At 36.2% G+C, this 12,974-nt stretch overlaps 1 protein-coding gene across 1 annotated transcript in view; it reads right to left on the reverse strand.

Annotated features, from left to right (window-relative positions):
- Positions 1–12,974, reverse strand: part of SMC2 (structural maintenance of chromosomes 2) — a 21,027-nt gene continuing 8,053 nt past the window's right edge. The window contains exons 12-25 of the mRNA XM_030257670.4: positions 11,502–11,622; positions 10,674–10,812; positions 10,310–10,429; positions 9,788–9,992; positions 9,072–9,207; positions 7,986–8,110; positions 6,984–7,177; positions 6,544–6,687; positions 6,109–6,303; positions 5,355–5,555; positions 4,445–4,561; positions 3,014–3,174; positions 1,606–1,753; positions 1–684 (exon numbers count right to left, since the gene is read on the reverse strand). Of these exons, the coding sequence (XP_030113530.4) occupies positions 457–684; positions 1,606–1,753; positions 3,014–3,174; positions 4,445–4,561; positions 5,355–5,555; positions 6,109–6,303; positions 6,544–6,687; positions 6,984–7,177; positions 7,986–8,110; positions 9,072–9,207; positions 9,788–9,992; positions 10,310–10,429; positions 10,674–10,812; positions 11,502–11,622 (2,234 nt within the window). The 3' untranslated portion in view covers positions 1–456. The remainder of the gene's footprint in view (positions 685–1,605; positions 1,754–3,013; positions 3,175–4,444; positions 4,562–5,354; positions 5,556–6,108; positions 6,304–6,543; positions 6,688–6,983; positions 7,178–7,985; positions 8,111–9,071; positions 9,208–9,787; positions 9,993–10,309; positions 10,430–10,673; positions 10,813–11,501; positions 11,623–12,974) is intronic.

The raw sequence follows: 12,974 nt of genomic DNA on the forward strand, positions 1-12,974 counted from the left end.
TTGTACTGTATATCATATTTTATCTTGGAAAAACAACAGGTGAAAAATTGTAAAAAAATTGCAGTAGTTAGTTGTTGAGGATTGCTTTGCTCCTTAACAAAAATTATCAGTGACACTTTTCTGTGGAATTTGACAACAGGCAAGGAAGACTGTTACTATACTTGGCAATAGGTCTTCTGAATAGAACACTGGTAGTTGAATCAGCTTTTCCTCATCTAAAGGCTATAAGTTTACTGAAAGCTACTGCTTATATACATTTATGTGTAAATGTTAGAGAGGAATGACATGACTTGTGTCACACCATAAAGATCAAAATTGTCCAGCTTACTTAATAGAACAGGTTATTAAAGACTACTTTGTATGAATTTCAATTCTTAATAAAATGCAGATATGAACTAAAACATCAAAACATATTATAAAAACATTAGGAAGCAACAAGGACCATTTAAATTGTTACTAGACTTGTGCAAGAATAGGGATGCGCATCTTTGCAGGTCCTATGTCACTCAGCTCACCATTCTCCGTAATTTTTCTTTTTTTGGCACTTTCTTGTCGGCGCTCTTTTTTTCTCTCGTTTTTGATCTGACTGTATCTTGCAATAGTGGATACACCATCCACAAACCTGGTCTTGTAGAGGACATTTGCATTGTTGAACATTCCATCTTTCAAAGACACCACAATAAACTAAAACAAACCAGAAATACTTAAAATAAATGTTGCTATCCAAACAACACTAGAAAAGGCTTCCAAAGAGAGGACTCCTTTTCCTTAATTTGGCTAATACCTCAGTAATAACCTTAAAAAAATATTTAAAACTAACCAAGGCTCAAGAGGTCCCAACAGTGGGATCTGTGTTACACTGGTCCACTTTTACTGTAAACCCACTTTTTTTCATGTAAACCTTCTTTTTCTGCAGCTAATGACACTCCTGTCCATATCCCAGCACCTGGCCTGGGATACAGTCCACAATGCAGGATGCCTGTTTGTGGTGGAAGAAAATATGGACATAACTGTGCCATTAATTATGAAAGAATGCAAGATCTTACCTCGTCAAAAGATACTACTCAAATAATTTTGCAATACTGGTTCCCCTCCTCACATAATTTGGAATGGTCAAATTATATCAAATAGAAACAGGTACTGCCTCTTTTTCTCTTTTGTACAGGTCACAATGATACAGAGATCCTTTCCAGTACTGCCTGACTAATTTCATTAGGGTCAACATGAAATATCTTTAGCCTCAAGTTAAATATCTCTAGGAAAAAAAGAATTCAGGATATTGTTATGCCTGAAATTGAGCATATCACAAATACTCCTCCCTATTGGTCCCTTTTAACCAGTGCAGCAACAACATTCAAGTTTCACAACTGCCATGTCAGTCTAGTTTCAGTTGAAACAACTCAGAAATACAATACACAGCTATAGAACGAAAGAGGTAAACAGCTCAGAGCCCTCAGTACAAACTGCCTTTGTAAATAATGGAACTCTTAGCAATCTGGCCTGGTGGAAGGTGTCCCTGCCCATGGCAGGGGATCGACCTAGATGATCTTTAAGGCCCCTTCCAACCCAAACAATTCTATTAGCACAATAATTTCAAGAACATACCTGGGAGCGTCTGAAATGAGTTTGAAGCATCTGCCCAATATTCTGGGTATGAGAGAGATCAAGAGCTGCATCCACTTCATCCAAGATGTAAACTGGGGCAGGCTTGAAGAGGAGCATGGCTAATATCAAGGATAAGGCCACCAATGATCTAGTATGGAGACAAGAAAATTATGATTTAGTCTTATCTGAAGGGCTCTGGCTTTTGAAAACAATTGTTGAAAGGCAATGAAGGTGGTAAAGGGTCTGGATCACAAGTCCGATGAGAAGCAGGTATTGGTGCTGTTTAACCTGGAGAGGAGGCCCAGGAAGGACCTTATTGCTCTCCACAGAAAGGAGGGTGTAACCAGGTGGGGATTGGCCTCCTCTCCCAGCTAATGAAACAGGCCATGGGGCAGTGGCCTTAAGTTACATCAGGGTAGGTTTAGATTGGATATCTGGAAAAGTTTCTTCACTGAAATGGTTATCAAGCATTTTAATGGGTTGCCCACAGAAGTGCTTGAGTCAGCACTCATGGAGAGATTTAGAAGACATGTAGATGTGGGGTGTAATGACATGGTTTAATGGTGGACCTGGCAGTTAAGATTATTGTTGAACTTAATGATCTTAAGACAGTTTGTCCAGCCTAAATGATTCTGTGATTCTAAAATAGTCCCTCAAAAGCACATTACTGCTATGGTTCTGAAGAGATGGAATATTAGTTTCCCTATTTCAAAACATGAAGTCTTCTGTCAGAAACAGCAAATATTACTTTTTCTTATTGGAAGATCACTTTAGTTGGGTGATGATGTTTGAAATTATGCTGTTTTTCAATTCCCAGTTCTGAGTTTTGCAGTGTTTTTCCAGATCTGGTTCTTCAACTATTCTGTCCTTAGAAAGAACAGAATGTGACACAATTCTGTATCTGTCTCACCTCTTCCTAAATTGTTTCTGCTTTTCAGTTTGTAAAGATCTTTTTTTTTCCCTTAGAAGTTGCAAAGAAGCACATGCCCTACACAGTAGCCATAAACACTGGAGAAGGAAACTGTTGCCATGACACTACCTTTATACCAGGGAAATATTTGCCAATATAGATTTTTGTGGTTACAGCTCAAGGAGAGGAGCATTTAATTCAAGGTTACGTTAGTACTACCTAAAGTAGTGGTAGTACTAAATGGTTTTTCTCACCATTCAAAAAAATTTTTTTTGCCACTTCTGTGTGATGGGAATAAAATATTGTCTATTATAGTAAGTAAAGCATTGTTCTAAGTCAGAATATATTAATAGTGCTTCCAATATTGAGTCCATTTGGAAGGAGGCAGAGTCCCTGACTTGACAAGAAAAAGATTAATTTTTTGCTTTTCAGGACTTTATTAGTTAGACATATCAGTTACATACAAAATGACAATGGAAAACAAGTGAATTCACCAACCTTTGTCCTCCACTAAGTTCTGTTAAGTTTTCCTTCCAGATCTTTCCTAAGCCAACTCTGAACTCCATACCAACAATGACATTGTGACTTTTAGAGGGTGCTAGCATAGCTCTGGCTCCAGGTAGGAGTGTTGAGAAAATGGAACTAAAATCTTCATTGACCTAGAAGTCAGACCACAAAAGATGTATAAGCGTGCTCTGGATCAAGAGCACAAACAGTAAAAAACTTAGTGATGAGCAGCACAACACCCACAACATCTTTCCCAGTTCAATATGGTGACTTCCCATGTCACATACAGGACAGTGAGTAAACGTTAGCTTTTACTTTTTCTGCAATGAAGAGAGAAGCAACACCAAAGGATATATGACACCTCATGCTAAGTATTTTAGAAGGATCCAATGAAAGATGTATTGGAAGGCTTCTTTATGCTATCAGCCAGGGAAATGATTATGGCCCTAACTCAGATTTATAAACCGGCAAATTGCAACTTCCATTTCAATTAATGGACTACTAAAAGTACAAGCACCATGTAAGAGATACATGCTGGCATCCTCCCCACTCTTCTTCTTCCCAGGTTTACTTAAGCAATGTCCAGGTATGAGATGGGATGCAACTTTGTAAATGTAGATTAAAAATGTCTTAGGTTTAGGAATTTATCTGAAAACACATGTATTCCAACAATTGTGTGCTTTTGCATTACAGCTCACTAAGTTCTGCCAAACACAATTTTTACAATTAAAAGGTACCACTTTGTCAGTGATATCCTAAGTACAGGCAACATAATTAATAATTAGATACTTCTTCTATGTGCAATTTAATCTTGGTTAAAATCAATTTTATCAAAAGCCAAAAAACACAAGTTCTGCTGGTACAGCAAAAAATAAAGTATCAGAACATTTCCATGTAGAAAGGGATAATTTTATACTTTTGTATAAAGTCTCTCATTATATGAGAGACCTGGTAAAAAGGCAAAGTGCCTAGGTAACAGAAACATAAATCAGACATTGCTCTACCCTGACAGTAACAGAAGCACTACACCAGGCCCACAGCCCTGCACTGTAGAGGGCAACATAGGAATAAAGAATTTTTACTCTAGTAAAATACTGGTTTAAGGAAAAAAAACAAAACAAAAAAAAAAAAAACCTCAGCTGTATTTCAATATGCCTTAACCTTCATGAAATGTTTGTGGACACAAAAAGGGAATGAAAAAATAGTTTTTCAGGTTTAAATGGACCTCTACACTTCTCAAAGAATTCATGTCTTATTCTGAAAAGTGGGAATAAACAGGAGAAATAAAGGGGCTATTTTAAAATACGGGTCAGGGATGGTAGTTCTGAAAACCGACTTTTTCCCAAGGAAATATGCAAAACAGTAATCCAAAATAAATCTGATCCTTAACTAAAACATGAAGATAAGTTTCAAGTGTCATACCTTTTTCCAAGCAATATCTAAAGCTTGTTTTTTCTTCTGGTCAAGCTCTTCAATAACTGCAAGAATTTTTAACTTGTCATTCTCTACAATTCTTTTTTTCTTCATTAAGTCATTGTACTGGTGCAAAGAGAATAAAAGATTGATTTCAATGAACTTTGTGCTCAAATGCATTTTGTGCTAATCTTACAGCTTCACTGTATCTTTGTGTAGTTATGAAATAGTAATTAACCACAAGATTAAAATCCAGTGCATTCATTTAGCTGCATGAGGAATATAAATTTTGGGAATATTTGCAAATTAAAGCATCAGAATTTTCAACAATCAGCAAGGGGGAAGAATGACATTGCTCTGAAAGTGGCACTTCCCAAGTTAATCATGTTTCACTTGCTTTTCCATAGAAGAAAGGACACTTCTGGAGGCTTATAGGAGGAAACAGTACTAGAAAAGTTGAAGGATAAAATCAGTGGACAGTTTTCAGACAATCCTGGAATAGCCTGGAAATACAGATTAATACAAGAAAACCTTGCTACACCATCAAGCTTGAAGATTAATATATTTTTGGTCTGCAATTTTTAATTCAGTGTATAGATTCTAGATACTCTAATGGACATCACAAAGCTTGCTAATGCTTCAGTTTAGGATTAACTGGTAGGAAGGAATAAAATAGTATTTTTTACCATCCAAAGTCATAATTATGAGTAACCTAAAAACCTGGTGCTCCAATGAACAGTTCAAAGATGTAAGATTAGTATGAAAGAACCAGCAAAAGGTTTAGTTTATTTTTGGTGTATTGAGAAATAGAGCACATGAAAACATAAAGCTACATTATATATATATATATTGGTATATACTGTATATACTATATGACCAGCCTGACCAATCTTTACAGATAAAAGCATAGAATGTTTACCTTTTCCTCTGCATCAGAAATCAAGTTCATAACTGTGGTGTTCACATTCTTTCCCATCTTCTCTTTATGCTCCTGCAATTTCTGCAGCTTCTGACTTGCTTCTTTAGGGTTGCAACTTTTGAAATCATAGGCTGTGTTTGGCTGGCCAAAGAGTGGTTTGTCTGAAGCTATCCACTTATATTCTTTCAGCATTTTGGCCACCTTTAAACAAAAAGTTATGTTGAAGCTTTTTCCTCACGCTTTTTAAGTGTGAACTAAAAATTAAAACAAACAAGCAACCAAAACAACAAACAAAATCCCACCTAGATTCTGAAATTACCACATTAATTCTTCTACACCAATGCAGCACAGGCACATATCTTTACAATGATTTGTGTGATTTCCTTCACTGTGGACAAATGAAGCATTTAAGGTAACTTTCATGTACATCTTACTTACTTATTTCAAACACATTTTTTCTACATCTGAGCTATACCAATATCATGGAATTACTTTCTTTAATTACTTAGCGAATTTGTCCATACAGTCAGAATGTTCTTACTGATCACTTTCTCACCATGATCTACCCCCTGTTACTCCATACAGATAAGCTCTTTTACAATGTACAATCCCTCTTCCTCAGATAATAATTTTATATTGAGAGCTGCAAATATGACAGAGCTTAAAGGAAAAAGACTTTCATGTTCCCTTTGTATGTGGCAAGAGAATAACCATCCTTGGTCACAATGTGAAGAAAAGCACAATTTCAAAATACCTTGGCATCAGCATCAGCAGCCTCTTGTTGACATTTGGTGATGCTGTGTTCTAATTCTTTAACCTTAAGGTGTAATTCATTGTTTTGTTCTCTGTATTTTACCATCTCTGCAGATTTGTCTTTAATTGCATTATCATGTAATGCAATTACTTCCTTTTGCTTGGTAAGCTCCTTCTGTGCTTTCTCTACAGATTCCTGAAAAAGCAAATCAACAGACATTTATTGGCCTCTTCTAAAGTTGGCATTAAAGCCTTATTAGAACTGACACAGCAAGGAGAAAAAATTCACATGTGAAAGTGAAGCAAAAAAATAACTACCTAGGCTGATTGAGTGTAGTAACTCTGCAGAAAAAAATACACATTATAATGTGAGGTTCAGAGGATCACAGAGTAACATCAAAATGGATAATGAAACACAGTATTTATTCATTTTTACCTCTGTTTTAGCCACTTCAGCCACCAGAGCATCAACTTGATCCTGGTAGGATTTGATTGCTTCCTCTACAGCTGTTATCTGTAGTTTATAGGAGGCCTGCTCTTGTTTCAGCTCTTCAAGCTCCAGAACTAAAGCTTTCACTTCCTAAAGAGATATTTTCCAATTTATTAGTTATACTTAAATGGAAAGAATTAAGATTCAGTTTGATGTAGTAAATGTTGTAGAAGATTAACAGCACCCATTCTTGAGCAAGAGTGCAATCCCACAAAATAAAAAAATAAAAATACAAAAAAACCTCAGTCAATGACTATGTTGGTGACTGCACAGTAATATATTAAGTCCCAAAACTGAGAGGATTAAAACCTCAGGAGAATCATACTTTCTGCTTTTTGCAGCCACTTTTAACATTAAGAAAACTGCCAACAGAAGTGAAGTTTTACCTGCTGCATGTCTTTAATTTTTTTGCTTGAAGTGTCTGCCTTTTTCTTGGCATTGTCTAGTTTCTGCTCTGCATTTTTCCGCTCTTTTAGATATTCTGCTTCTGCGTTTTTAATTTTATTCTCCAATTCCTTGTATTTTTTTTCTGCTTTCTTTTTGCTCTCTTCGGTTTTGTTTATTGTCTCTTCACAAGATGCTGAATCAAGAAGTAGAGTATTGAGACTGAGCACTGTTCTCATCTTTAAATTTACATCCTAAATGGCAAATGAAATAAATCTCTTTGCCCCCAACAGGAAAAAAGTGGTTGAGCACTCACTAGTTGCTGAAGTCAGGTATTTCAATGATTACTCTAAGACTGTATGCTTTTTCTATCAGTTATTAGTAGGGGACCAAACAGCCATTATGAAAAGATGACCTTTTTTTTTTGGCAGAGGGAAGAATGTCAAGTCACAGGATCAAGAAGTAATTAATCAGATGGCTATCTAACAAGATAGCATCCTATCCCTGGAATACAAGATCTAGATATGTATCACTTCTGGCCATTTTTTAGACATTTTACTTGTTGCTGCATTTTGTGTAATTTTGTCTTCCCTCAGCTATATGGAACACTATTTCTTTCCAATGCTTTCTTGTTATGCAAACTATATTATTAACCTTACCTATCTACAGAAATAGATGGCTTAAAAAAGGAAAGATTACACAAATATGGGATTAAATCAATTTTTAAACTTCCCTGCAAAGATGTATTTTCATTTACAAAGTATATAAAAAACATTCAATAAGAGTATAGCCTTTACTATAAGAGAATGACCATCTTTAAGTGAATCGCCTCTATGCAAGTATACTGTGATTCTGTGCTTGTTACATGTTCCAAAATATAAAGCTATTATTTTTAAAGTGAAAGTACTTCTTTCTTAAACAAAGAACGTGTAACTCAAACAGACTGATACCCATCTCATTCTCAGCAATTAGTTTTCAGATAAGAGTAAGAACACATTTGTCACCAATAGTTTTCTTCAGGGCAATCAGCTCTTCCTCTTGTTTGTGGTAAGCACTTTGACAAAGCTTCTTGTGCAGAAGCTCTGCTTCCTCAGACTTCATCTCCCATTGCTGCTTCAGCTGCTGATACCTTTGGAGACAGTAGTGACAAACACTGCTATACGGAAGGGTATCCAGCATCTCACTTTCAAAGCTGGAGTAAGTAGATGAATATCTATATTCTGTTTCTCATGTGAGAGATACGGTGATGACAGTATGGCAAATAAGCTTAAATGAATGAAAATCCAATATAATGGCTTTAAATAATAATTGTGAGGTTTATAGGCAAGCAAGTTATTATATATGTAGCTCCTGCTATTTAGCCCTGATCTGACCTATTAAAACAAATGCAACTTTTTTCCCAACTGGCAGCATGACATGGGTGAAGAATTAAAGAAAAGGTATCTAAAAGCAGAAGTTCCTTCTTCTTCTTGGTGATATTTCAGGAAGTCTACTGCAGCTCAAAACAATTTGAAGAAACAAATCCAGCTGGTAGTAGCATATTATACAACACTACTTCCTTAGGATATTTTTGGCAGAATTGACTAAACATATTTTTTGGTTCCATCTTTTGATATGGTATTCAGTAACTGAGTAGCTAAAAATCAAATATACTTAATATAATTTAATTTAAATGCTTACAGCAGTATCACTCAGATAGTCCTTTTTAACATCTTTTTATTTCCTTGTGAGAAAAATTAGACTGACCACAAATTGGAATTCTGTATAGGTGTTAAAAATATGTCTAGAACAGATCCATTCTTCAGTGTACTTAATGAAAATTCAACCAATTTCAATTAGCTACCAATGTGTACCCTTTTTTTTGCCCTGTATTATCCAAAGTAAAGTGGTTTTGCATGTGTTATTTTAAAACTGAATTTTCTTTTTGATTACTGAACTTACTAATTTTATTGCAAGGAAAGAGAGGAAGGGAATTACTTTCTGCATATTACATTCTCAACAGGTCTATGGCCACCCAAAAGAACTCATTACATTAAATTTACTCCATCACATTAAGAGAAATTATACACATTGTATAGTGCAAACCTTACCTTTCAGCAACCGTCTTCAAGGTTGCCAACTCATTCTCTACCGCTTCAAGTTCAGATTCCTTTTCCTGGAGTTCTGTTTGAACATCTTTCACTTCTTGAAGTTTAGACAATATTGATCCAGCCTGTAAGGATGCACCTGTTCAATGAAAAAATTTAAAAGCCAGGCTGATTGGAATCAAACCAGTAGATCCACCACTGGAAATTGCAAATTGTAAGCATTAACAATGAGACATGCTGATGATTTATTTTAGTTGAGAAACAGAGAATGCAGCTAGGCTAAAGCTAGAGTTCTCAGGAGAGAAAGACTACCTCACCTGTTACAGAGCATAGTTCAGCAGTCTTTGAATATTGAGCATGTGTGTCTTACACAAACATCTAATTTTCCGTAATTTATGAAATTATCACAAACCAATGATGAATTACTTCAAAAAGTGCTTGAATTCCAAGCACTTTTGCTTCCAAGAGGATTATACAGTTTAATAAGATTGAAGTATTTAAAATGTAAATTACTTTATGGCAAGTTTGTCATTTACTTTTTTCTTAAACTAATTAATATTATTTCAGCTGAAGACAACTTTACATTAACGCAAATGTATTATTCCCAGTATGTATCTAAGTAAAAATGTTACTGTTAAATCTTATAAAAAATATGCAAGAGCAGTAAACAAATAAGCACATAATATTATTAGTATTGTATTAATAGAACCAGCAATTGCCTCCATGCAGAGTTCCTTGGGGATCAAACACCTCTCCATCAAGAGTAACACTTCTTGTCATTATCCTTTTGTCGAAAGTCACTTTCTTAGCACTATCCATGTTATTACAGACCAATGTTGTTCCAAAGACATATTCCATTGCTTTTTGCAGTTCAGATTTGTACCCAATTAGAGAAAGGGCTAAATACAAGCTAGTACGTCCAGCCTAGAAATCAAACAAAATGCAATTAGTATGCCTTAAGTTGAAAGAAGTTTCAAATTTGATTTCTGTCTTTTGTTGATACAACTCTTCCAAAGGTATTATTGCATTTTAAAACAATTTCAGTTACAAGTGGAATAATTAATACCCATTTAATCCTCACAAAATTAAAAGGATACAAAGGAAAACAAAATCAATATATCATCAAACCCTGTACAAATTCTTATTATAATAACCATTAAGAATCTCAAGTTCTTAGCACAGAAATAAAATCAAAATGGGACAGAAGCAATATAGCGTCAAGAGTGAATTTATTTACATACCAGGCTTTGGGCCAACTTGACTATGTTTTCTTGAAGACACCTGGCTGAAATTTTGTTTAAGGGAATGATGGTGTATCGACGCTTTAGTTCACCCTTCTCTAACAGCTTTTTGCCAGTAACCTCAAATGAAAAAAAGGTACAAAGCATACCTGAGTACACAAGTAATTTTGTAAAGTAAGACAGCAGGGCATTGGAGGAACACATTGTTGTCACCAACTATGCATGCCTTTCTTGACCCAATTAAAACACATACGTAGGTCCAAACCCCTCTCATGCATTCAGTAACAAGGCACATGCTTGCCAACCCAAATCATACAACCACATCTCAAAATTTAAGAGTTGTGTACTAATGAAATAAACTTACTTCTGTGTCCACAACAAGGTTATAGAGTTTCCCTCCAGCCACCGCTTCCAGGGCTTTGGCATTGGATGGAAGTTTCACAGTGATAAGAAACGCAACAAGGCCTTTCACCTGGTTTGGATTCCATCTTTTTTCTGGATGTCTTAAAATAAATATAAATTGTGACTGTGAATCATGTTTTCTCTCACACATCCTTAAAAAATTTATATTTGAAACCCATGATGCTTATTGGTCTTGTATAAGCAATTCTAAATTCTATCAGAAAAAGAACCCACAAAAAAATGGTTAAATACTCCACAGGAAGAGATTCAACAATAAATAGTCAGTTACATATGACTCAGTTACATAGTCATTAAAAGAATGTAATTCTTGATTTATTTCTGCATTTTTTCAATGGATTTTTCCAAGGGGCTCTGCTATTACCACAGCTATAGGAGTATGCTCAGCCTATTACACAAAAAATTAAACCTGGGAATACAGATATTTGGCTGGACTTGACCTCCAAAGAGCAAGTCTACTTGAGTCCACAGGCAGGAAACAGTGATTACATATGTCCCAGTTTAGACCTTTGGATTCTATGGCTTTAGCTACTGAGTTTATGACTTGGAAATGCCATCAGACAAAACTTTTAAATTCTAGTGACTTAGAGAAGATTATAGGACTTTTCCCCTCACCTTCCCCTTCCTCTTCACTTTGCAGCATGGGTTAGACAGTCATTATTCACTGGCAGTAAGAAAAAGACAGCAAAAGCTGAGACATTGTTAGAATTGTGTGGTAAAAGGTCCCCAAAAGCCCTTTCAAATATCTTTCAGGATCACACTAAGATCTTACTTGTATGTAAACTGTAGATGAGGAAGTCTTGACATTAATTTTTCACTCAATTCTCTTAGCTGACTGATATCAGAAATCAATGCCTTCTTTTTTGCCAGGAGGGCTTCTTCCCTTTTTTCTTCTTCAGAGTTGAACACAAACAGTAGACATATATCCAGAGCAGAGAAATCTATTAGCTTAAAAATCGGTATCTTACACTGCTTATCTACATATATGTAGAGAAAACTTTTTAAAATAATTTGTAAATTTTTAAACTAAATACATTTATACCATCATGACACCAAACATCCAAAGAAAAAAGTTTAAAGAGTAATGTTCTTCTCTAAAGGTTAATCTGGAATATCAGCTAACAGTAGTGTCTGAAACAACTGCTACCTGGCATAAGAAACAAACTCTAAGAAGTGTTTTAGGTACGGAAACCCAGGAAGTAATAAGAGTCTTGGTCTCTTTTACCATCTAAATTTTAGCTGGAATTTAATTGTGCCATCAAACTTCAAAATGCTCAGCTCAAAGTTTATACAAACAAATTATTTTAAGCTGCTGTCTGTGGAAGTTTAAGAGTTTGCAGAGCTCACATCAGAGGAATTTATGCTTGAAAGCAGTGTACTTGATTTTCATTTCCCTCCTGCACTGGGACTGGGTGAGATGTCCAACAGCAGCCCTCATAGTGCTGTTGTTTGTGTTTCTACTGAAAAAGCATAGATGTAACACAGCTTTGGCTACTAAGAATGCTGGTACAGCACCAAGGCTATCCCTCCAGTCCCTCTTCCAAAAGCCAGTAGGTTGTGAGTGGACAACAGGTTGGGAGGGGACATAGACAGGATATGGGGTCCAACAGATATTCCATACTATTATGAAAGTGTGCTCATCAGTAAAAGCTAAGAGAAAGGATGAGGGAAGTGAGCATCCATTATTAAGGCCTTTGTCTTCCAAAACAGCCTTCCAAAACAGCATACTGAGGTCCTACGTCACAGGAAGTGGCTGAACAATGCCTTCTAATTCCTGATGGGAAGCAGAGCATAAATTCTTTTGTTTTCTTTTGTTTCTGCATCCTCCAGCCAGCTCCAAGGCAGACTAAGGCCAAGACCATCACTGATGGTAGTGAAACCTCTGGGATAACATATTATGGAAGGGGAAAAAAAGGCCAAACCTATCTGCAGTGGCTGGAAAGGAGTGACAATATGTGAGAGGAACAGTCCTGCAGACACCAAGGCCAGTGAAGGACACGGAGGAAGTGCTCCAAGCACTGGAACTGAGATTCGCCTGTGGTGAAAACCATGCTGAGGTAGCAACATGGACCATGGAGGTCCACAGTGTATCCACCTGTAGCCTGTGGAAAGCAATACTGGAGCAGAATCCTGTCAGAAGCAGCAGACCCATGGACAGATGAGCGCATGCTGGAGCAGGTTTGCTGGCAGGATGTGTGACCCCCAAGGGAACCCACACTGGAGTAGCCTGCTTCTGAGGGACTGC

The sequence above is a fragment of the Taeniopygia guttata genome, chromosome Z (genome assembly GCF_048771995.1).
Source record: "Taeniopygia guttata chromosome Z, bTaeGut7.mat, whole genome shotgun sequence".
Taxonomy (NCBI): Eukaryota; Metazoa; Chordata; class Aves; order Passeriformes; family Estrildidae; genus Taeniopygia; species Taeniopygia guttata.